This window comes from Camelus dromedarius, chromosome 14 (genome assembly GCF_036321535.1).
Source record: "Camelus dromedarius isolate mCamDro1 chromosome 14, mCamDro1.pat, whole genome shotgun sequence".
Lineage (NCBI taxonomy): Eukaryota > Metazoa > Chordata > Mammalia > Artiodactyla > Camelidae > Camelus > Camelus dromedarius.
The window spans coordinates 21,758,333-21,781,592 of record NC_087449.1 but is presented as its reverse complement, the minus strand read 5'-3'; the positions used below and the strand labels follow the sequence as shown (position 1 = coordinate 21,781,592).

The 23,260-nt window shown below is 45.2% G+C and overlaps 1 protein-coding gene across 3 annotated transcripts in view; it reads left to right on the top strand.

The window, feature by feature from the left end:
* PDE4B (phosphodiesterase 4B) overlaps positions 1-23,260 on the top strand; it is a 377,558-nt gene that overhangs the window by 262,564 nt on the left and 91,734 nt on the right. For all 3 annotated transcript variants that reach the window (XM_031465322.2, XM_031465321.2, XM_031465323.2), the window contains 3 exons: positions 326-362; positions 485-555; positions 11,137-11,186. In XM_031465322.2, the coding sequence (XP_031321182.1) occupies positions 326-362; positions 485-555; positions 11,137-11,186 (158 nt within the window). The remainder of the gene's footprint in view (positions 1-325; positions 363-484; positions 556-11,136; positions 11,187-23,260) is intronic.

The following is a 23,260-nucleotide window of genomic DNA, read 5'->3' as shown; positions in this document are numbered from 1 at the left end:
AAATCGCTTTGAATTACAGTCCTTTAGGTCTGCCGTTTAATGGGAACATACCCTGAAGATATATGCCTACTTGCAGCTGCTTTTATGTGTAGCCACTGTACATCCAGGAGCCATGAACCTGGTAGTTTTTTGGTTTTTTTTTTTTTTTTCTTTCAAGTTCCTAAGATCCCCATCTGCGACTAAGTCAGTCCTGCTTTAGATCCAGGTAGAAAAACTTATTTAACATTTGTGTTGCTCACCCTGATAAAGTTTACTATTACAGCTTATATGTCACAGTTATCATTCAAATGCAGTTGAAAGTGTTTCTTTTCTCTCTTTTCACCAGACACGGCGATGACTTGATTGTAACGCCCTTCGCCCAGGTATGTGTCATGCTGGCCTGGCTCCCTCTCACTCTGTCCCTGGGTGCAGTTTCTAAGTGTGGCCCCTGACCCTGCCCATTCGTCTCCTTTTGTCCCTAACCACGGAAACATTTTCCTTGTAGGTCCTCGCCAGCTTGCGAAGTGTGAGAAACAACTTCACCATACTGACAAACCTTCATGGAACATCCAACAAGTAAGTGTGCACCTTCTGTGCAGTTATGAATCCCTTCCATGACGGCAACACACCGAACTGCACTGAGAAAAAAAAACTATTGCATGGAGATTTGCCCCCTAGCTAGGTTAGGAGACAGTATAAAATTTGAAAGTCGGATGGAACACTATAGTATTTTAGAACTGGTAAGATGATAGAAATTAGTCCAGATCTTGTTAATCTTTGTACCTTTGACCCTTAGTAAACAGGAGTTCGACAAATGAAAGAATGAGGTGTTTTGTTTGTATTTACTACTTGAAAGTATGAATACCCATCAGTAAGGGCCATAAATGCTGTTAAATTTTTTTTGGAATAAGCTATTAATGAGTTCAGAGATTCAAGTTTAAGATTACAAGTATCAAAAGTTTAGGTCCGATGTGCCTGTTTTTGGGTAATATGTAAACAGGTTCTTGCAATTTGATGAGTAAGAGTGGGGTTATCTTCTCTTCTGTCCCCAACTAACTACATAAACTTGGCCGTTTCAACTAACGTGGCTGAACCTTGGCCTCATCTATGAAATGCAAGATGTGCACTTGATAATCCTGCAGTAACTCTGTCCTCTGAAATGATTTCAGCCTGTGAGTCTCCGTGCTGGCCAGATCGCTCTCCAGCAGTTTAAAAGATCATCCCAGGGATCAGAAGGTCACAGAACCAAAGATCCTGGAATGGTAGGGCCAGAGGAGAACTCTGAGACCACTGATGCAGCCTCTTTGTTTTTCACAGAAGGAGAAAGCAGGCCCTCAGGAATCCAGCAAGTTGCTAACAACCACACCACAGGTTAAAGACGCCCCAGGGCCAGATCCTAAACCTCCTGACTTCTCTAAGCTAGTGCTCCCTATAGCACACCTTGCGTCTCCAGTCTCTGAAATTACCCATTGACCCTCTGTCTTGCTTTCATCCAAATCTTTTACTGAGTGGAGTTGTTACAAGTGAGGGTAAACCCTGCTTTGAAAGCATACTTTTCCGTCCACTGTTCTGTAATTGCCTGAGCTTCCTGGGAGAGGGCCCTGCCTGCCCCCGCCGAGTTTTTCCCACCGTTGGTCTCTCCTCCTCGAAACTGTTCTCCAAACTGCCCCCAGAGAGCTCTTTCTCACCTGCTGTTTGACCAGGTCCCTCTCCGGCTTGAGGCACTTCAGTGGTTCACTCTTATCATTCAGATCAAGTTCAGATGCGGGTGCTTGGCCCCAAGGCACCTCCTGTTCCAACTCAAGTTAGATAGTTGATCGGGCTTATGTTGGATGCAGTACGCAGGAAAGCTCCAGGCTTGCCCAGCCTCTTTTGCAGTGGTGCTCCCTGTTTTATTCATTTATTAAATAATTCGCTCAATGAGTATTTACTGAGTGTACTATTCATTCATGCGTGCACGTGCGTACTTACCAAATATGTATTGAGCACTGCCTTATACCAGGTACTGAGGATAGAACAGTGACCAAACCAGACAAGTTCTCTGCCCTTTCAGGGCTTACATTCTAACAGGAAGCGCCAGGGCCTCCAGCGGTGTACGATCAGGCCGGGTCCCTGGCCACACGGGATCACAGTCTAACAGTTGTGGCCTGATTGCTCCCTGTGTGTTCGAGTTTCTGTCCTAATTATGGACTCAATGTTCTCGCTCCCTAAAGTGTCACTCTCCAGCTGCCAGTGATTGCCCAGCTGAATCCTATTTGTCTTTTATAACGCACCTCTGGCGTCACCTTCACCAGGATGCTTCCCCTGAGCCCGCCGAGCCTGGCTGAACGCCCCCCCCCCCCCCCCCGTGGCCCCAGAGCACTCTGCAAATCACTTCTGGGTCTCTGTCACCACCAGACTGCGTGACACCCGTTAAGTCCCCTTGAAAATTACATTCACTTCTTCTTGACTTTGTCAGGATTAGCAGAATGCCTGACACAGTGTGTGTGCACCCCAAGCATTCATCACACGTATAAATCTCTGAATTAATAATTGTTGAAGAAAGACCACAAGTTGTCTAGAAAATTATTTTTTCAGACGTGATCCTTTCTCTTTCCCCACCTTTTTTTCTTTACAGAATATGACTTCTGGGCCTTATTTACTTGCCTCACAACTAAATTCTACCAATCGAAAATTATGTGACTTGAGCAAGTTAGTTAACCTCTCCAGAGCTTGGTTTCCCGATCTGTAAACTAGGGTTGTTCTGAGGATAAAGTGAGTTGATATTTGTGAAGCATTTAGAGCAGCGCCTGGCACGCAGTAGGTGCTCAGTAAATGTGAGCTAGTAGAAGTGATCATTACATTTCTCTTGCTGAATCCAGAAATGGGGTCACACTTGGGAGTTTTCAAGTCTGTTATCTCAGTCATCATCACCGTAAGTGATATATGTGACAGGCATGTTGTCCCCCCTCTGAGGACAAGGAGCAAAGCTCAGAGAGCTTAGACGCCAAGTGCAAGAACGTCTCGCTTCTGGGGATGAGCAGGGCCAGGCTTGAAACCTGGTATCCTGGCTCTGTTTTGCAGGGCTCAAACCTAGTTCTTCCCTCCCGTGTTTGTCTTCCCCGTATGTCTCTCTTACTGCCTACACAGAGCACTCCACTGCTGACACTTCTGGTCACCAAGTATGGGGGACATTTTTCCCCGTAGCAACGAGCAAATGTCTCACATCAGCTGGGCATCCTGCAATTTCACTCAGTGCTGACACCATCTACCCGGAGGTAGCATCAGATCCCACAGGTTAAGGGCTCAGTCCCACAAGCCTGCCTGCCTCCCCTGCCCCACTTCAGACACCAGCTGCAAGCGCAAGTTATTATCCGTATTCCTGGTCCACCAGCTAGAGTCTGATGACTGCCTCCTCAGGCTTGATAAATTCGCTCAAGCAGCTCACAGGACCCAGGGAAACACTAACTGATGTCTACCAGTTTACTAAAGGATATGATAAAGGATACAGGTCACCGCCAGATGAAGAGACACACAGGGCAAAGTCTGGGAGGGCGCCGAGGGCAGGAGCTTTCTGCCCCACGGGGTTGCGGTGCGTCACCCTCCCGGTGTGGTTCTGTTCGCCAGCCTGGAAGCTCTCTGAGCCCCATACTGTTAGGATTTTACGGAGGCTTCTTCACACAGGCATAATCAATTATTAATTCCATTCCTAGACCCTCTCTCCTCACTGGAGGATGTGGGATAGAGCTGCGAATTCTAAGCTGCTAATCACGGCTTAGTGTTTCTGGTGACCAGCCCCCACCCAGGAGCCATCCAGGACCCCACCCAGAGTCATCTCATTAGAACCAAAGATGCTCCTAGTGCTCTTTTTACTTAAGAAATTACAGCGGTTTTAGGAGCCCTGTGTCAGCAAGCAGGGGCAGAGACCACCATAGGTATTTTCTGTTATCTCACATCTTTCCATTGACGACACCTATTAAGTCTTCTGGGTTATGGGGCAAAATCTCTGAAGGCTTTGGAACAGAGTCATTTAGGAAGACCTTATGGGATTACTGAAGATCAGAGGGCCTGAAGCAGAGACATGAGCTAGAGGAGTGTTTCAGGAATTAAGATATGAAGAGTAAAACCCTGGACCAAGATGATGGAGGTGGTAACCGGGGAGCAAGGGATTAATAAGGAGATACTTCAAAGCCTTCTTTGGCATGGCAGACTCAAGGCCACTACACTGCACAGTTCAAGGGAGAAGGGGGCGGGTGGTGACGTGGCAGGATGTTTTCAGTTACTGGTTTGTTAACATGGCTTGGAGGTTTTTCCTCTGTTAGAGTATCAGGGGAATTCAGCCTATCCCTGCTGATTAATAGGCTGTCAGCTAAAGCTACTTTCTGGAGAATCAGATTTTTCCATAGCCTTAGGAGTTTTGAGCCACATAAACCTTCATCGCTGACATACACAGAGTTCACCCAGAGCCAATTCTCACTCTCTGGCTGAGGACCGCCCTCCAAATCATGGCAGTCCATGTCACCTCTGGTCCAAACCTCACTCACCAAACATGAATAGCTCTCCAGCAGTAGGACGGCTGCCTCTAATGATCATTCCCAAATCCAGACCCATATTTGTACAGAGCCGATCCTCCTACTGATTTCAGTACTTCCTTGAAACTAACACCAACCAACAGAGTTCAAGGCAGGGCACGTACCCCACTGGGGTTTCACCAAAAGGAGTTGAGATTGCCTCTGTCTAACTCAGCCTGAGAACTGAATGATGGGTTTCAGCCACAAATGGAGCAGCCTGACAGGGGCAGGTGGGAACACTGAAAGTCCACTTACGGCACTCCCTCCTATTCCTAGGCAGTCGTGACCCTCAAACAAATAAAGGTAACCGAAGACGAGAACGGACCCACTGTACTAAGAGCGCTTCCCCTCCCACCCCAAACCTGATAGTCACTAATCTTAACAGTGGAAACCGTAAGACCCATGGAACGCAAAAGCCACTTTCTGGGATGTTTGACTGGGGTTCCAGAGTGCCACTCCTTGCCTTGAATGTGACAGTTAAGCAATCATTATGTCCTTGGAATGGTTTTCACTGGACACCTGAAGAGGGTGTTTTTTAATATGAAAAGGAACTCCCACATAGAACCCATCTTTTGGCTCTTTGCTCTGCGTAAAAGCAGTCCATTGTCTGTCTGAGCTTCACCACCCAAAGGGTGAAAATCTTAAACTTCCTGTGGAGGTGATTTCCTTGCATTTCCATGAGATGCTTTCCTGAGAAATGCTTGATTGGGCCTGTATTTCTTGGCTTCAAATTAAAACCTGTGTTTCCTTTGTCCCAGGAATTTTGAAAGTATGGCTTTCATTAGAGTTGTTAATTCAGATAAGCACCCCTAAAGCATTTACTGGCTTTAAACAGACTGATGGAGAAATTGCATGTGCCTGAGAGTGCCTACCAGTCAGCAGTCCAATGACCAGGGAACAGAGCTGGGAGCAAAGACGTGTCCTCCATCCTCCAGCTCCGTCACTAACATCACAGATATCACCATGGTGACCAGGAGAGCATGTCACATCTCTGTATCAACATTCTTCCTAGGCATAATTTAATCAACATGTATGAAGTCTTTGAGAAAGAATGAATAACCACTTTTTTTCCCCCAGTGTATATCGAAGTGTCTTTCATTGCTTTGTGTCTTTGGCGTGGGATTTAAATTAGCTGAGAATAATAAAATCTTGAGCATTCAGAGCTGGAAAGAACCTAGCCAAATTTCCTCAGAGTAAAGGAGGAAATAGATGTAAAACCTCTCACACGGGAGCTGGCACACTGTAAATTAGCAGTAAATGTTAGTTGCTGCCTGTTCTCCCCAAGTGAGGAGGAAACTGAGAGGTTCAGTGAGTTGCCCAGGGCTATCTGGTTGGAAGGTGCCAGAACCAGGATTAAAATTCCTGTTGTCTTATTCAGAGTCCCATTCTTTTTCCACTGCGCTCTGCAGGGCTGGAAAGTATTAATGGTTGCAGCCACACTATCCTCCCTGTTAATACCGCCATCTTTACAACCCAGGCTTAGAACTTCTTACGGTTCTTCCTTAAGTTAGGGACTATTGGACCCATCGTGGGCAACCAGTGTCATTTTCTTCTGGCACTCATCACAGCTTTCTGACTGGTACTCTCGTGCCCTGCCAGCAATAATGCAGCTTCCAGACGTGATTCATTCGTTCAAAACGTATTGAGCCTCTTCTTTGTTCCAGGTCTTGAGAAAAAGTGATAAACGTAGCCCTTGCCTTTCCAAAGCTTAGGCACCCAGGTGCTTGCTTCCCTGAACTACCAGATCTAAATAAAAGCTATATGTTCAAAATTAACTCCTGGGACCAAGGAATTTATATAATTTGTATAATTTTTAAGAAGTCATTGGGGGAATCCAGTGCTATGAGGAGTTGTGCTATTAAGAAAGTAGAAAGCTCCAGTATTTCGGGTCTCTTAGTTCTATGTCTCTTTTCACAAAAGCCATCTTTGGAACCCAGGAAGACAGGTAAAATAAAGTATTAAAAAGATATATGTTTTAATCTAATCAATACCTATTGAATATCTATTTCCTACCACATATCCTGCTGATCCCAAAGTTACATGGATGAATGGGATTCCGTCTTTGCTTACATTTCTCACAGGCGAGTCGAGGAGACAGACAAGAGGATGGGGGTCGCTGTACAGTAAGAGCAGCACTCGGGTGGGGCAGGCCTAGGAAAGTAGCAGTGGTGCAGACAGTGACGACCTCCCAGGAGGGAAGGGGAGGATGCCTGCGGAGGTGACGCCGGACTAGAGTCCTAGAACATAAGAAGGAGTTTGCCACCTAAAGAGTAGAAGAGTGATCAGCTGAGCAGAATGTATGCAAACGGCCCGGCAACGCAAGCACGTGCCATGTGTGAGGAACAGCGAGGAGTATGTAGAACCAAGACTACAGAGGAAGGGAAAGCAGATAAATCATTCATATGCTTTTTGGAGCCTCAGATCAATGTCACATCAATGGTTCATTCTGTTGACAGTTCCTCAACAGTTACGGCGTTCCTACTCTTCACGACACACGGTGGTGGGTCCCGCAGAGGGTATACAGAAAGGGGTCAGAACTGGATCCCACCACCAATGGGTCACAGATTAGGGGTGGGGATGGAACGTGCCATGTGAATTGTAATGTGAGGAAATAACCCTGAAGGTACAAACGAAGCACCAGGGGACATTAGAGGAGGCATCATTGTGAGCTAAGAGCAGGACATTCTTAGGGAGGAAGAAATTTTCCTCTTCCTTTCTAGGTTCTTCTGGCTGGTCTGAGAATTAAATTGACAAGAGACAGATTAACAGGAGAAAGTCAAACAAAAGTTGAGTAACATGTGGGCCTGGGAGAGACCCAGGAAAACTGAGTAACTCAACAAAATGGCTGAAACCCTCACCTTAAGTACCGTTTTTTATCTATAGATAAAAGAGGATATTGTGGGGTAGGGGTTTGGGAATTTTAAAAGGAAGGAAGGCAATTAACAGCGAAGTGGAAAAGCAAATGTTTGGTAAATAAATGTTTCCCAGGCCACGCAGAGACAATGACACACAGAATGGAATTTTAACAAACAGACTTTGCTGGTCCCTCCCTGTCTACCATACCTCACTCACACTGTGGTTACCTACGGGGATGGCGCCCTTCCTGGAAGAGGTCCTCTGTTTACATTCTTTTAGGCAGTTAAGGAAAGATCACAGTTTCTTCCTGAGTTTTTTGGGCCTTTTCACCTGGAGATAATCCTCATGCCAAGAGATGTTCAGGGGTGGCAAGTTTTGCTCCCCTACAGTAACATTCTTTGGAGAAGACGGCATTTGACGTCTGAAGGCATGATTCTGATACTAGGGTATTTTCCCCCACACATCCAAGCAGTTCTCTGTGACACCAGCTAGGTGTCGCGGACTTCAATTCAGTTGTGACACTGCTGACTTGGAAATAGCATCAGATCCCACAGGTTAAGGGCTCAGTCCTACAAGACCTCCCCTCCACACACACAAACAGACTTCAGACCCCAGTGGCAAGCCCAGGTTCTCGCCTGGGCTTCTGACCCACTGGCTATAGGTTGGAGGTTCCCACCACCCCCTCCTTGGGTTCAATTAACATGCTGGAAGGGCTCACAGAACCCAGAGAAACATTTTACTTACTCGATCACTGGTTTGATATAAAAGGAGATAACTCAGAAACAGTCAGGTGGAAGAAATGCAGAGATCAAGGTGTGTAGAAAGGAGTCCAGAGCTTCCATACTATTTGGGCACGTCAATCTCTCTGAACTGTGTCCACCAACCTAGTCGTTTTGAGTTTTTATGAACGCTTTGTTACAAAAGCGTGATTAATTAAATCATTGGTTATTGGTGATTGAACTCAATCTCCGGCCGCTCTCCCCTCTCCAGAGGTTCAGAGTGGATCTGGAAGTCCAAACTCTCTAATCACCTGGCTGGCTCTGCTGGCAACCAGCCCCCTCCTTACATTACCTAGTTGCTGGTCCAGAAGTCGTTCATCAACATAGCAAGAGACCCCTTGGTTGCTCTCCTCACTTAGGAAGCCCCGAGGGCTTTACGAACTCCGTTCCTAAAGAATGGAGCCAAAAACCAAATGTATGTATTTCTTATCATAAATTGCAGTATTACAGAACAGAGGTGATATCTCAATGTGGGAATTTGCGAGGGGAAAGCTTCCTTCACAGAGGAATGGCCTGAGCAGTGTCAGGAAAGGGAAAGTGCACGTTCAAGGAGAGCCAAGGAGCAGACTTGCAATGCCAGGTCTTGAGAGTTTGGAATTTAACCTCTTAGTTTTTCTGAAAAACAGCCCTCCACATTTGTGCAGGTGTTATCAGTAGATGGGATGGTGGCGAGAGCACGCACTTTGAATTCAGAAAGACAGCCTGGAATCCTGACCTGGCTACTATGAACCATGGGTACCTCAACGTATTTCTTGACTTCTCCAAGCTTCAGTTTCCTTATCCTTCATATGCGATGATAATATTCCCAATGGAAGCTAAGAAGTACCTGGCACAGTGCTTAGCAGAGAAAAGTACCCCTCGGATGGCCAGTCCCCTTCCCGTGTCCCTGATGGGGAGCAGAGTACGTGATCCCAAAATATGCCCCTTCGGCACATAGATTGTTTTTAGCTGAAGGCAGGCGAGACGTAGCGGACTCAAGAAAAACTCTTACCTCTCTTTTAACCACCTAAAACAATTTTACTTGAGGGTCTGGCTCAGAGAGAGAGAGAGATTGCCAGAGATGACTTTTATCTGCATGACCCATCTGTATGGCAGGCAAACGTCTAATTGCAACATGTCTGTTCTTCTGTGAATTTCACCCTGTGAGTGACCCTCTTGCCCTCTGCGGCGCCAGGCCCCTTTCCCCTGCCTTAGCTCAGGATGGCAGGTAAGTCTCAACTGCTTGACTTGCCCTTGGGTCTCATACTCTTTTGGAACGCCCTTAAGTGCGTAATTAAATTTGTTTTTTTCTCCTGTTAATCTGTCTTACGTCAATGTAATGAATAGACCAGCCAAAAGAACCTAGAAGGGCAGAGGACAAAATTTTTCTCCCCTACAGCACACATGAGAATTTCATGCCACAGAGAATATAAAACTACCTTGCCTGGAATCACCCAGCCAGTAGATGAATGATAAATGTCAACCCTGGCCCCCGGACCCTGCACCTATAAGGTATTGTTACCTAGACGCAATATTACCCCTAAGGGACCAAAATCGGGTTTGGAACACTTAAAAACCTAGGAAAATAACTTTGTGGACACACCAGGAGGGAAACCCCTCCTTTGCAATCTCTTTGCAGGCCATGTAGAACTTGGCTTCCTCCCCAAGCTTGCCTGTGCATCAGAATTCATCGACAAGTAAAAAATACAGATCCCCACGCCTTGTCTCAGACACACTGAAATAGACCCTCCAGGGGTGGGGGAGGGAATCACACTCGCAGTGGCGAGTATGATTGAGACCCGCTGGGCTGGAGAGCCCCTCTCTTGCGCGTTGCCAGCATCCTCTTGCTCTTCAGTGGGGCAGACAGCCCGCTATGCCAAGAGCACCACCTGGGCACTGGTGAGACGTGCAAACTCTCAAGCCCACCCCAGGCCAACTGCATCAGCAACCCTGGAAGTAATGTTCAGCCGGGTGTCTTAATAAGCTCTCCAGGTGATTCTGTGCACCCTGAAGTTTGAGGGCCACTGCTCTATAGTGTTTCTGGGGGGCTCTCCAGCAATGCCCTGGGAATCCTGGAGAGTCAGGAAGAAGCTCTGCAAGGCACAAGAAGGATGGAGAGAGCGGCAAGAGAATCAGGGTTGGGAGTGAGGGGAGATGAACGGGATGAAGAAGGAAGAAGGAAAATCGAGAAAGGAAGGGAGATGGAACCTCTGTGTTTGTGGAGCATGAGTTTGTTTTCTTGTTTCACTTGACGCTTGGCTTGAGCGGGCTTGTTTTATGATACAGCATAATGCCCAGGGCTACTGTGAAAAGACCTTTCCATGAGGCGGGCCACCTAGGTTACTGTTCCTAGTGGCGATGTGATCTTGGACTGGTGATGTCACCTCTCTGGGTGTTGGATCTCTGAGATGCAAAAATGGGAAGCCTGTGGGGAGGGTACAGCGCAGTGGTAGAGAGCGTGCTTAACATGCACGAGGTCCTGGGTGCAATCCTCAATACCTCCATTAAAAACAAAATAAATAAACCTAATTACATCCCCACCAAAAAAAAAAAAAAAAAAAAAAAAAAAGGTAGGGGGAAGCCTGGACTGATTAAACCCGAAGGGCCCCTCTCACTGTAACTTTCTACAGCACTGCCCAAAGGAGTTGGGGTTCACTCTTAGATTTGGTACCGTTTCTGAGCACGTGTATCCTCTTCAGAGAGCCTCCTGGGGCAGGGAAACCTAGAACAGAAGGCCCAGTTAGGGACCTGAGTAAACGACTTCCTCCCTGGAGTGTTGGCGCGTCCAGGAGGTTGTGCGCAGGGAAATTCCACGCCATCTGGATGTGAGAGTCGCAGTCTTCCACCGGAGTCACAGGAGCCCGCCTTCCGGAGATGGCATTATGTCACTGGACGGCTCGTCATGACCTGGAAAACTCCTCAGGGATCATGGGGGTGCAGGCGGGGGATATTCATACAAAGACTCAGGCCTTGTTTTCGCTCCCTCTCCACAGGAGGTCTCCAGCTGCTAGTCAGCCTCCTGTCTCCAGAGTCAACCTGCAAGGTAAGCCGTGTCAGGAGACTTATCTCCGTGTTTCCAAATTGTAAATGTGTGCCTCTTTTTTCAGAACCTTTTTTGAGAATAATAGCACTTGTTTGCACATCATGGCCCTCCAAATATGTCTCTTGGTGACTTTTTTCAAAGGCAGACTGGAACTTTACTTCACTCCATGTGAAACCAAATGAAAGGCAGTATAAAATAATTCGCCCATCGTATGCATGCCTAGGCTTCCAGAATGTGATGTGTGGGTGGGAATGCTCTTCCCAGAAGAAGAGCAGGAGTGCTTGGGCCTTAGCTGGCCCCAGTGAACTCCAGGAGCGCTAACCTCAGAGGCCCCAGGTGCCTCCACACTGGCTTGAGGGCCCCACAGTGAATGTTAGTGGTTTTCCTCTCAGCGCCAACTATACATCCCCCTTGAATCCACATCCTTTCCAGGTGTGAAACCAAAGGCCCTTTCCAGGTCACAAATCATTTCTCTTGGAGGTCATCCAACTTTGTTCCTCAAAGGTGTTTTTTTTTTTTTTTTTTTTTTAAAGAAACCTAACCTCTCATTTTTCAGTCCATGCATCCGCATTTCATGTGGAGCTGAGAGCTGCAGAGAGGAAGGACCACCTTGAAGGGACATCTTGGAGATGTGTTGGATACAAATTCTTCTTGCCATAAGATACAACCAGTTAGATGACATTTTTTTAAATGCGAAACGGAGTTTTCCCTCTTGAGTCTGTCCCACTAGGAGAGCAGTGAACTTCAGTAGAACCGCGGGGGAAACAAGTAAGATGAACTCATACTGAGCTCATCTCACACCTGACGTTGCCTCATAGGTTTCTGTGTTTCCATCTAACAAATAATATTGTCTCATAGGTTTCTGTGTTTCCATCTAACAGCTAATGCTGCCTCGTAGGTTTCTGTGTTTCCCTTTGCTATGATCTTCCTTCCTCAGATGTGGTGTTTTCTTGCTGGTTTGATGGCCACGCATATGACGGAAATGAGACAAAAGCTCAACTTTTAAAAGAAGGGAACAAAGGCAGTAGATTCCATTGGCTCGCTGGCTTCTAAAGTGTTTATAGTACATGCTTTACAAAATATTTTTATGAGAAAAACATTGATAAGGAGAATAAAAGTAAAAGGAAGATAGTAAGTTAAGTTTACCTCTAGAGCCTTATGTTAGGAAAGAAGAAAATAGTTCTCTACCCATGGACTTCAAAAACCTGGTGTGCTGATGTGCTATTTCCTTTAGAAGTTTTATAAAAAGAAACTAAATAGAGTGTCTTAACATATAACTGGTATTACATACTTGGAGATCAAAGCAGGTGGTTTGGAAACTGCTATCATTTCATCATATTGGCCAACTAGTGGGACACCGTCCCTCCCATTTCCATTAGCCAAATATACTAAGATGCTCTTGACAGCAATTTGAATATTTCAACTATGTTTTCTTTTTCTTGCAATAAATACTGACAAACATTAGGGGAATATGTGATGTTTATGGTTCTATAAATTAGCTCATTAGCCAAAGATGCTGTTGGAAAGATCGTGTTGTGATTATTGGCACAGTAACTGCAGCTTGGCAACTAGAGATTCTTTTGCTAAATTCTTTTAAAACAATGGAGCAAAGCAATGACAATACCACTTAGGCAATTTGTTTTTGTCTGCCTTTGTGGCAGGCTACAAAACTCCTGGCTTTTCATTGGGAAGAGAATGTAGTGATACCAATTATTACGTAATCATAGGTTTCAAAACCTCCTTAACACTTAACCACAGTCAAAAAAGGGAAGGAGGACACACACATCCTGTGTTTTGTTCTTATTATCAGCTTAAATAAGTCAGGCAGATTTTTCCTGTTATTTTAATATTTATCAGCATATGACAAAGAGGTGTGTTTAAATAGAAACTTTAAAGGGGAATGAAAAATAAGTGGCCCCCAGCACATGAAAAATTGAAAGCTGGGGTGCAGCTTTAGAAGGTGCTGTATCACGATACTAAGATCACATTTTCATTTCTTAACACTGACGTTGAACTCATGCATTTCAGATGAAATCTGAGATGAAAGATACAAGAAACCACAGTAATTTAAACAGATTTAACAAAAATCCAGTTTGTTAGGACAGTTTGGCTGCCCTAGGTAACTGTCTTCTTGTATTAAAAGCAAGTTTAAGAGAGAGACAGAGACAAAGACAGCAAAAAGGGAAATCTTCTTTAAAAGTTCTTTTTAAGTACATCTAAATGAAGGAAGTACAATTCATTTTAAAAGCTGACTGTCAGAAACCATGGTAAAAAATTGGGGAATTTGCTCTTACAAATTGATCATTGACCGAAATTATTCATGAGGGAAATCAAAGTAAATCTCTCAGTTGGCAGTACCTTCCTCCTCGCTGTTTAGCCAACCTTATGATTTTCAGCTCTCATGCTACAGCACAAATTTCCCTCCACTGCAAAGGCATCCTAATTTTTTTTTAAATCATTATAATTGCTCCTCCCCTTTTATTTATTTATTTACTTTTTCGTTCATTTATTCATTCATTCATTCATTCATTCATTCATTCATTCATTTATTGGTGCTCTGGCCAGAATTCCATTCTATGATATACTGTACTTTGTGACTTAACATGTCCCCTCCACTGGAGCTCCTTGAAGGTAGGGACTGTCTGTACCTTATTCATCTCTTTATAATTTAAAATGCTTTAGCATAGTTATTTTCCCATGGTAGAGAGATAGTAAATGTTGAATTGAGCTGGAGAACTACATAAAACTTGGGGACTTTTATCTAAAGGAAAATGCTCATAAATTAAATATTAATAATGAGTCAATATTTTATCTGCATGGCTATGAAAAATATTCAATTCTATTTTTTACTATTAAAAAATCAGTTATTGCATTGAAATTGAAAGAAGTTTGAAACACTCTCCAACTGCACGATATAACTCTTTATATTAGTATGGGCATGTAGGTTTTGAACAAAAAGAGTTAAATCCAAAAAGTTGACATTTTGCCCTTTAAATAGGAAAACCAGAGTAAACTAACAGAGAATTTAAAACCCAGAAAAATACAGCAATGTGCAAATCATATGCTCCTATGTTAAAGAGAAAATGCAGTAAATCCTCCTGGGGGTGTTGAAAATGTTAATGCTGTGGAGTTTCATGAGCATCTCAGTTTTTACCACATGTTGCCTTTTCATGAGCATGAATTCCAGGCTTTGTCTACATGATGCGTAAGGACTGGAACGGAAAGGGAAAAAAATAGAATTGAAAAAAGAACACTCCAAAACAAGGCAAGAACTTGGGTTCTGTCATCTGTACACATTCAAAATAGAAAATTGAAGTAATTCTTAGGATTTCAGGCCCCCAAACTATCTTCAGTAGAAAAAAAAAAAGCCCCACAGAATTGCAGAAAATCGGTATGTGTGTTTGTGTGTGTATATATATGAGGGAGGGAGTGTGTGAGTGATGTGTGTGTGTTTGGAGGATGACTTGCCCCACCCATCCTATTCCTTGCTTTTGCGTGCATTTCAATCATGATCATAGGTATGTCATGGGAGTAAGAATATGCGGAAAGGATAAATTATCAAGTGTTCACTGCCTTTACGAAATGATCTTTCCTTTATAAAAGGATTGGAGAGGTATCCCTTTTAATGGCTTGCACTTCCGATTACTATACATGTGACTTGGTTTTTAGTAATATGTATCATATATACAACTTCTTAGCAGCCAAATCAATGTGTAAGGTGGAATGTTCTATCGCTAATTTTCTTCTTCCAAAATTTACTAATAAACATATTGAGCACGTAACAGATCAGACGTTTTTGAAGGACGACCCCCACAGCTGTGGATCATTGGAAATGACAGCAAAGCATGTCACAAAGATGACTGGAGAATTGCCCTGAGGACTTCAGGCTAGGCTGCTGCGGACCCGAAGTCTCTCCCAGCCTGGGTATCCTCAGTTCATGGTGGTTTTCAACACCAGTCAATTAGATATATTTCATGAAAAGCCTGTGAATGGAGAAATAGAATGAGATAACATAGGGCTTTCCAGTAAGTCTGAAATAGGTTGGCCTAACTGAGAAACAGACTTAATTAATATTTTTTAGTGCTCATGAGAATCCATTTCTTCTACTATGTGTCCAGGTCATTCTGGAGGAAATGGCTTTTTACTGGTTGATAAAACAGAAGAGGCTTTCTCCTCAGAAGTGTATTTCTCAGTATGAGTTCCCTCCCATATCTTTGCTTGATTATGAATATCTCTAGAGGTTCATGTGAGAGTGTCAGATGCAAGGTCTATTTGGGGAGCGGACAAGGGACTCGGTAAGTTAGCTTGGGTCCCGTGAAATTTGTAAAGTTGTGACATCGGTGCAGGTGTCATTCTCTGCCAGAGCAGCCAGGGCCTAGGCTGAGAGATGGGCTGTGTGAGCACGAGTGAAGGGCTCTCTGAGAGTGGCAGCCACGGCCTGGAGCTGATCTGTGTCAGATGACTGGCAGCAAAGCCTGGCACCAGCAGAACGTTCACTGGGTTTCTTCTACGTTAGGCAAGAATCGTTAAGCAAGAACCATTAAGCAGGGTTACAACACCCATGAACAAATACTAATCAAATCAATCTTGTTACCAAAGGCTGTGGCCACTCACGAAAAGGGAGAAATGGGAAGGAATTACAAACGGAAAGAGAAAGAAAGGGAGGGAGGGAGGAAAAGAAAAGAGAGAAAAGGAAAAAAAACCTAAAAATAATCAGATTTTTTTCTTCTTTGTTCTGAATGTTGGGGGGGCCTGAAATTATTGGAATAATTGGCTTAATTATTCACCTTGAGGGTTGGGCAGCTTGCATACAAAATAGGGCAGACACACTAGAAAATCCCCAGTAATTCTGAGAATAATTCCCCAAATGGTTGCTTTGTAAGAATTGCTTTTGTCTAAATTAGCCTTCGTGTGTCATTTTACCTGGGAGCATCAACACAGCTATTTATGTTGATTTGCAATTATTCCATATATGTCTAAAATTAGGTAAGGGTAAGTTGCAAAAAACACATTGACAAGTCAACTAAAGTGCGAATAGTTAAAATGTTACCCTTGAGCAAACGTTACCAAAAATAATACCCTGCTCGGTTAATGGCTATTCCACCAGTTGGAAATGAATTTCTAAAATTAGGGTGAATGTTTCTTCGGACTAAATAGAACTGAGGAGACCTGCAGCATCTCTTCTCTCACTCGCTGCCTAAAGACTGCAGTTCGTTCCGCTCTGATTCCACTTCAGGTTTTTGTGCTGCTGAGAAACACCATCTACCCACCCCCCCTTTGAAAGTTGGAATCATGCATGTTAGTAAGTATTTCAGTTATGCTATTGACGTCAATGGAGTCATTAAATAGATTGCTGGCCCTCCCAGAGGCAAATCACTGCCAGGGACCTAGATACAGACACGTTTTTCACAAAGACAACCATCAGGTTTTGCTATAGCAGTGAGCCAGAGAAAGGGGAAAGTTTATACTGTAGCAGACCTATTTCCAAACAGTTTCTTTCTTTCTTTTGCGTTTCAGTTCCGGCCTTTCTTTCTCTTTGGTGAGGAGAGGCTCCAGCAGATGCCTAGATATTGTTGCCTGAATGTTTTGTGTGCAAAAGCATCTCCTGTCATTGAGACCTTGAAAGGGAGACACCCCACTTTTAAAAATGCGTCTCACCTTTAGCTCTGCACAGCCCATCCTGATGTTGATTTGGGTGGCATAAATTACCTAGGCAAGTCACTATTGTCTGCCCGTAAGGCTGTGTTTGATATATAGTTCCCTGAATAAACAGTTTCCTCTACACAGACACACATGCACGCAGGCGCACACACACACACACGCAGCTTTGCCCTTTCTGTTGCTTCAATGTGGCTTCTAGCTGCAGCCCCTCATCTATGAATCAACCTTTATGCGGCATGGACTACGGCAAAGAGTGGAGGAGGAGGCTGGGAAGAAAGACTCACTTCTCTCAGCCACCTCATCTGCAGAGTCCCGCAGGAGGCAGGAGGCTGCCCACGTGCTGTGTCCTCCCAAACCCCAGCTGCCGCCTGCCTCAAGCCTGCTCATGCAGCTCCCAGGCGTGTCAGGGAGAGCCCCTCAGGAGACATCTGTCTCTTTCTGGGTATTCTTGACAGCTGTATTTACCTGGACAGCCCCGGGAGTCAGAGCCAAATATTTGCCTCACACCTGGGATTGTCTGCCTCCCCCAGCCAGGCTCAAAGTCAGGGAACCATCTTGAGCAGACGGCTTTCTTCAGATCTGGTTGTGGGAACCCGCCATGTTGGTTTAGCGCTCATCTCACACTTTAACCCTGTCCCTTTACACTTTCTTGATAAGTATGTGCATGCTTATCAGTAAGTGTGTCCAGAAACGCCAGACATCCAGGCACCTTAGTAACCAACCCCTCTTGGTTGTCTGGAGGCTCAGATCCATCCGCCCTCCATCACTGCTCCTTTTCCCATATTCCTAGCTTTTAGCAGCTCTTCACCATCTTTCATCTCTCTCATCACCTCCCACAGCCAATTCTTATCATCTTTTCTCTAATCTTACCCCCTCCTTTTCTTCCCCATCCCCTCTCCCTGTGTTCAGTGCTTCATTCTCCTATGCTTGGACTATTGCAGTGGCCTTCCAACTTGGTTATTGTCCTCAGTCTTTCCCCACTTCAATCCATCTTCCATTCTGCTACCAGAATTATTCTGCTAAAACCCCATTATGGTAATGTTATTTTCTTATTTGGCCATCATTTACCTTTAGGATAAGATCCTTATTTTTCACCAGGTATGCAAAGTCCTTCCAAAGTTTGCTTCTAATTCTTTCTTTGTCTTTATCTCCCCCTTTAACCCCTGCCCCCAGGCACTGCTGATGTCTGAGATGCGCTGAACACGCTGTCCCTCAGCTATGCCAGGCTCTTCTTGCCTTCCTGCATTTGTGCGTGCTGTTCCCTCTGCCTGGGCTGCCCTTTCCCGAAAATGTCATTCACATACTCAGCTCAGGGATTTTCTTACCATGTCACGGTGAACGAGTTCTTTATGCTCTCTGATTCTTGGATTCCGGAGTCAGGGTTAAACTAAATATATAGTCTCAATTCCAGGCCTGACATATAGTATATGCTTAGTAAGCACTAGTTCCCTTACCTGTTCCCATCTGGAAGGTGCATTTCTTACCCTTCGGGTCCTGGCGTCTATGCCATCTCCTGGAAGGGCTCCCTGAAGCTCATCCAAAACCACTCTCAGCCGTTATCTTAATTGTTATCTCAAACTCTCAATTGCTGCGCTTGTCATACCACGCTGTGTTTTTCGTTTTAATTTTCTCTCCTCTTCTAAACTAAGAGTGTCCCAGGTCAAACACGAATCCTCTCTTTTTAGATCCCCAATTTATAGCATAAGACCTGGAACATAGTAAATGCTCAATAAATGTTTACGGAATGAGCAAATACAACCGAATGCTGCGCCTTCCCGAATCAGAAAGGATTGGGAAGGAGCGGAGGCTGGTAACTGGCTTTGTTCAGGCTGGTCTGGATATCGTCTAGCTCTCGGGCGTGTGCGCAGTGCCAGCATCCTCTGCTGATTTTGACTACGTGTGACTTTACTTCACTCAGAGTGAACTCACTTCAGAAAGAAAGAAATGATGGTGTTAAAAGAAATGGAAAAAAACCAAAATGACTAAATATGACTAGCCTATCCCACTGTACTGTGCCCTTGGTGCCTCGCACAGAGCCTGGCACAAAGTAGGCTCTCCGCATATTGAATTGAATTGGGTTGGGATCCTGGGTCAATCCTTTAGACAGGTTACTTCTCTGAGCCTCAGTTTTCTTATCTGGAAAATGAGTATTTTAATATTCTATCTCATAAGATTGCTGTGCAGACTAAATGAGAAAAGCTATGTATAGGGATTAACAGTGTAGACCCCGGACCCCGACCGCCTCTCTCAAATCCCAGCTCCAGCGTTGTGTGACCTTGGGACAAATGGCTTCACCTCTCCAAAACTGGGATGGAAGTTGTACATATTTCATATGTTGGTTATAAGAATTATGTACGTAATCGTGTGTAAAGCACTTAGCATAGCTCCTGGCACTGAGAAGGTGTCAGTAATAGTGTCGGTATAATCAGGGTTGTACAGCAGGTGGTCTGTGTGTGACAGGTCAGAACCCAGGCCCGCCGGCATCAGTAGGGAACCAAAACAGAGAGTCTTGCTGAGATCCTTCTAAAAGCTCCTGCTCTACTTCCCTTACATAGTGATACACCCTAGAAGGCAAACCTTTTTGAAGTGTAAGATTCTTCCCCCTGCCAAAACCATGAAAATCTGATTATATGGAAGTAGATTTGGAGCTGAAGGTAGGCTTCTCCAGGACATACAGTAGAAAGCTAAGGGAGCTGGTGGGAGAATGGAGCTGATAGCAAATGTAACCAGACACGATGCCAGTGTGGCTCTTTCTCTTAAAAATAGGCTGCAAAGAAGAATTCGCATTCTGGTAAACTGGACCTTAGTGAAGTGAGAGCCTTCTTTTGCATAAACCTAAGCAGAGCCATCATGGCCGTATGTAAATATGATGTTCGGGGTGGGCACACACCTGCACCCTGCAGATTTTTTCAACCCACAGAGCTCAGCAGAGAGCTGGTGCAGAGCATCTCATTGGAGAGAAAACAGAACCTACCAGCAGAGTCAGCGTTGGAGAGGGCTGTGACTCCTTTTGGAAAGACTTTTATGCACTTTCTCAATGCCCCCAACCCCGCCTACCCACTTCCCTCCTCTTTACTGGGAGGGAGGGAGATGAGAAGGAGGTCAGATTGGCCTAGAGAAGAATGAGTGTGGATGTTGGGAGATGAAGGAGGAAGGAAGAGGACCATCTAAGTTCCCTTTTCTCCTTCCCACATCCCCAAGACCACGTGATCCTGGGGTGGGGGGTGGAGCAGGGTGAATTCGAATTGCTCACTTCTCATCAGCCCCTGGCCAGCACTTTGTAGAGTTGCCTCCAGAGCTGTTCTCGGAAGCCAGGAGCATTTCAGGGAACAGCCCTTCACCCTAGAGAAAAGAAACAAAGCTGGGACTGTCCCCTTGAAATAGAGAACAGGCAGCAGAACTCACTGGATCTTTGTCTTGGTTTATTGTCTCGGCTTACTCCCAGTCAGAGCTGTTGACATGGACCAAAAGTGACCCCTCGGAGGTTTGTGTACTTTCCCACCCCCTCTTTGGCTGTGTCCAGGGAGTGAACTGGGGCCGTGGCGCTGTGATTGTCCGGCTCCCTTGATCCGTGGAAGCAGTCAGGTCAGATAATGCAGCCTCTGCCCCTGCCCCCTCGGTCGCTCTCTGGGCTTCACATGTCTAGGGTCTAGTCCAGCCAGTGCTGTTTGTCTAGGAAACTAGATAATTTCCACCACCCTCCACCCCGTGCCTGCCTCTGATTGCAGGAGAGGAACTCCTGCTACTGCCAGGCACGGTGCTAGGCCCTCTGCATACATTAGTTTCTCACCTGACTCTCCCAACTGAACTGTTTTGCAAATGCTCTTGTCCCTGTTTCACGGATTTAGAAAGGAAGGCTGAGTGGATCTATGAGGCTTATTTAAGACCACACAGTTAGCAAGTGATAAAGTCAGAACTGAAACCGAGCTCTGTGTTTCTTGAAAACCTGGGCTCTTCCCTCTGTCCCAGCCTTTGCCACGCTGTAAACCTCGGATGTTATAAGGAACGGAAAGGGTGGTGAGAATTTCACAGCAGGAAAGCACCAAAGGAACTGAGTTATCTGCAGGCCTAATAAGTACTGTTTAATAGAGCATTTCCTGTAAATCCTGTCAACTCTCCATTTCGCTGTAAGTAATAAGGGAAATGTGTAAGTTTTGAGAGAAATACGTCTCATACACATCCATTATTCACTTACTCAGGGAGCATTTATCAGATGCCTGCTGCATCGAGACACTGTGCTAGACACAGGGGGACACAGTGATGAAGAGAGTGAATTCATACCCAGACCTTGTGGAGTTTACAGCCCAGGAAATACTAAATGAATCAGTACACGATTACATGTTTGATTATTGTAATGAAGAAAAGTACAGAAGGCTGTAATATTACCTCACTTTTTTACCTGTGAAAGGGGGAATGATCCTAACACTTACCATAAGGTTTGTTGTAAAATTCAAATGTCATTCTATGTAAAGTATTTAGAACACTGCCTACCACTTAGTAATATTTAATGTTTGCTCTAATTATTATTATCATTGGCTGTTATTGGGATTAATGGAGATTAGGGCACAGGGAAGCCCTTTGGAAATAAATGACTTGAACTTGAGACCTAAACACTCAGTAGGAGCTGGCTGGGTGGAGACAGTGACTAACACCCAAAAGGTGCTGCCGCCAGAGACCTGGGCTGTTAAAGTCACGGTGAAAGGGTCAAGACCAGAGAGGTTGAGAGAGGCCAGGTGGAGCAGAGCATTCGTATGCCACGGGAGAACGTGTAGCTTTTATTTCAAATCCAGTTGGGCAGGCATTAAAGGATTTTGAGAAGGAGAGTGACATGATCTGATTTAAATTTTAAGCGCAGTGCTCCTCCCTCAGCCACAGTCTGGGTTACCTGCGCCTCGTGTGTGCTCCCCAGCATCTGCGCCTCCTCTGCCAAGACACGCAGCCCCCGCCCCTTCCATCTACCTTCACGGCGAAGAGGACAAGCTCTGGAGCCAGACTACCTGAGTTTAGTGCTGGTCTCATTCTTTTCTTTCTGTGTGATTGTAAGCGAGTAATTAAGTGTCGCTGGGCCTTGGTTTCCTAATCTGTATAATGGGGATAATAATAGGGCGTTTGGCATAGAATTGTTATGAGAGCTAAGTCAGTTTATGTAGTGTTTAGAACAATGGCGGGCACTCAGAAAGCACTAAGTAAATGCTAATATTTTAAATATATTGTAACTGCCTGTTTTCTTGATTGCTTACACCATTAGCTGTATGCTCAGTGCCTGGTCCTCAAAAAAATATTTGTTGAAAAAAGAAGGAAACAAGAGAAAAGAGGTAGTACGGTGAATTGTAAGTCAAAGGAGAGAGAGATTGCTGTTCTACTCAGGGGAAAATGGACTTCCTTGAGTCAGGGATAGATTCTGAGAAGGAGGAGTTTGCTCATGGGGGACAGAGAAATTCGGTGACTCTGCATTCGCCCAGCTGCTCCAGCTTTGGGAACTTGAAACAGTGTCCATGGGACAGAAATTTGTTTCAGAACCGGAGGTGCCAATCTGGATTGCCATCTGCACAAAAAAAACTGGGCTCATGAAAGCCCTGTTGCTTTTTCTTAGGCTGCGTGACTCTGTCTCTGAAGGCAAAGGCAAGGCTGCCCCTCGGGAGCTCTCTGTGTGCTGGCTCTGCAAGGGCTGATCTACCGAAGAGCCAGTCTTCCTACCAGGAACATGACCCTGGCGTTCCCTTTTCATCCCTGCAATGCTAATTGGGCCTCCAGCTAACAGAGGCTCGGTCCTAGGAAGTGAACAAACACCTCAAGTGTGGTGCATCAGCATGGAAAGAGGCTTTTTACATGTTTGTACAGCTGGGCAGTCTTAGGCACTCAGATCCTTTACATCTCCAGGCAGAGCATCTGCCCTGACAAACAGGGAATCCTTCAGCTCTCTAAACTTGCCAGCTGCACGCCTCGTGCGTGCATGCGTTCCTGCATGTGTGCGTGCGTGTGCACGCTGGTGTTACTTTTTTATCCCAGGGGAAAATAAGGGTTCTTGTCACACTTCTTGTCAACACAATGGGCTTCTGTCCTCACTGACCTGGTTTTCCATTATTTCTTCCTCTTTCATGGCAGGTTTGACCAGCCTGACTTTCTTCACCCACAAATGATTTCTAAGCCTCCCTCCGATGTACCCTTCTCTCCACATTCCTCATGATTCCAAACCACCTTCCCTGTGGTCCTCTTAATCTGACTCAAAACTTACCAATGGAGAGGGGAGGCTATAGCTCAAGCGGTAGAGTGTATGCGTAGCAGGCACAAGGTCCTGGGTTCAAACCCCAGTACCTCCTCCAAAAAACAAACAAGTAAACCTAATTACTGCCCCCTCCTGAAAAAAACTTACCAGTGGAAAGCCTCTTTCAATTAGTCCTGCCTATTGTCAT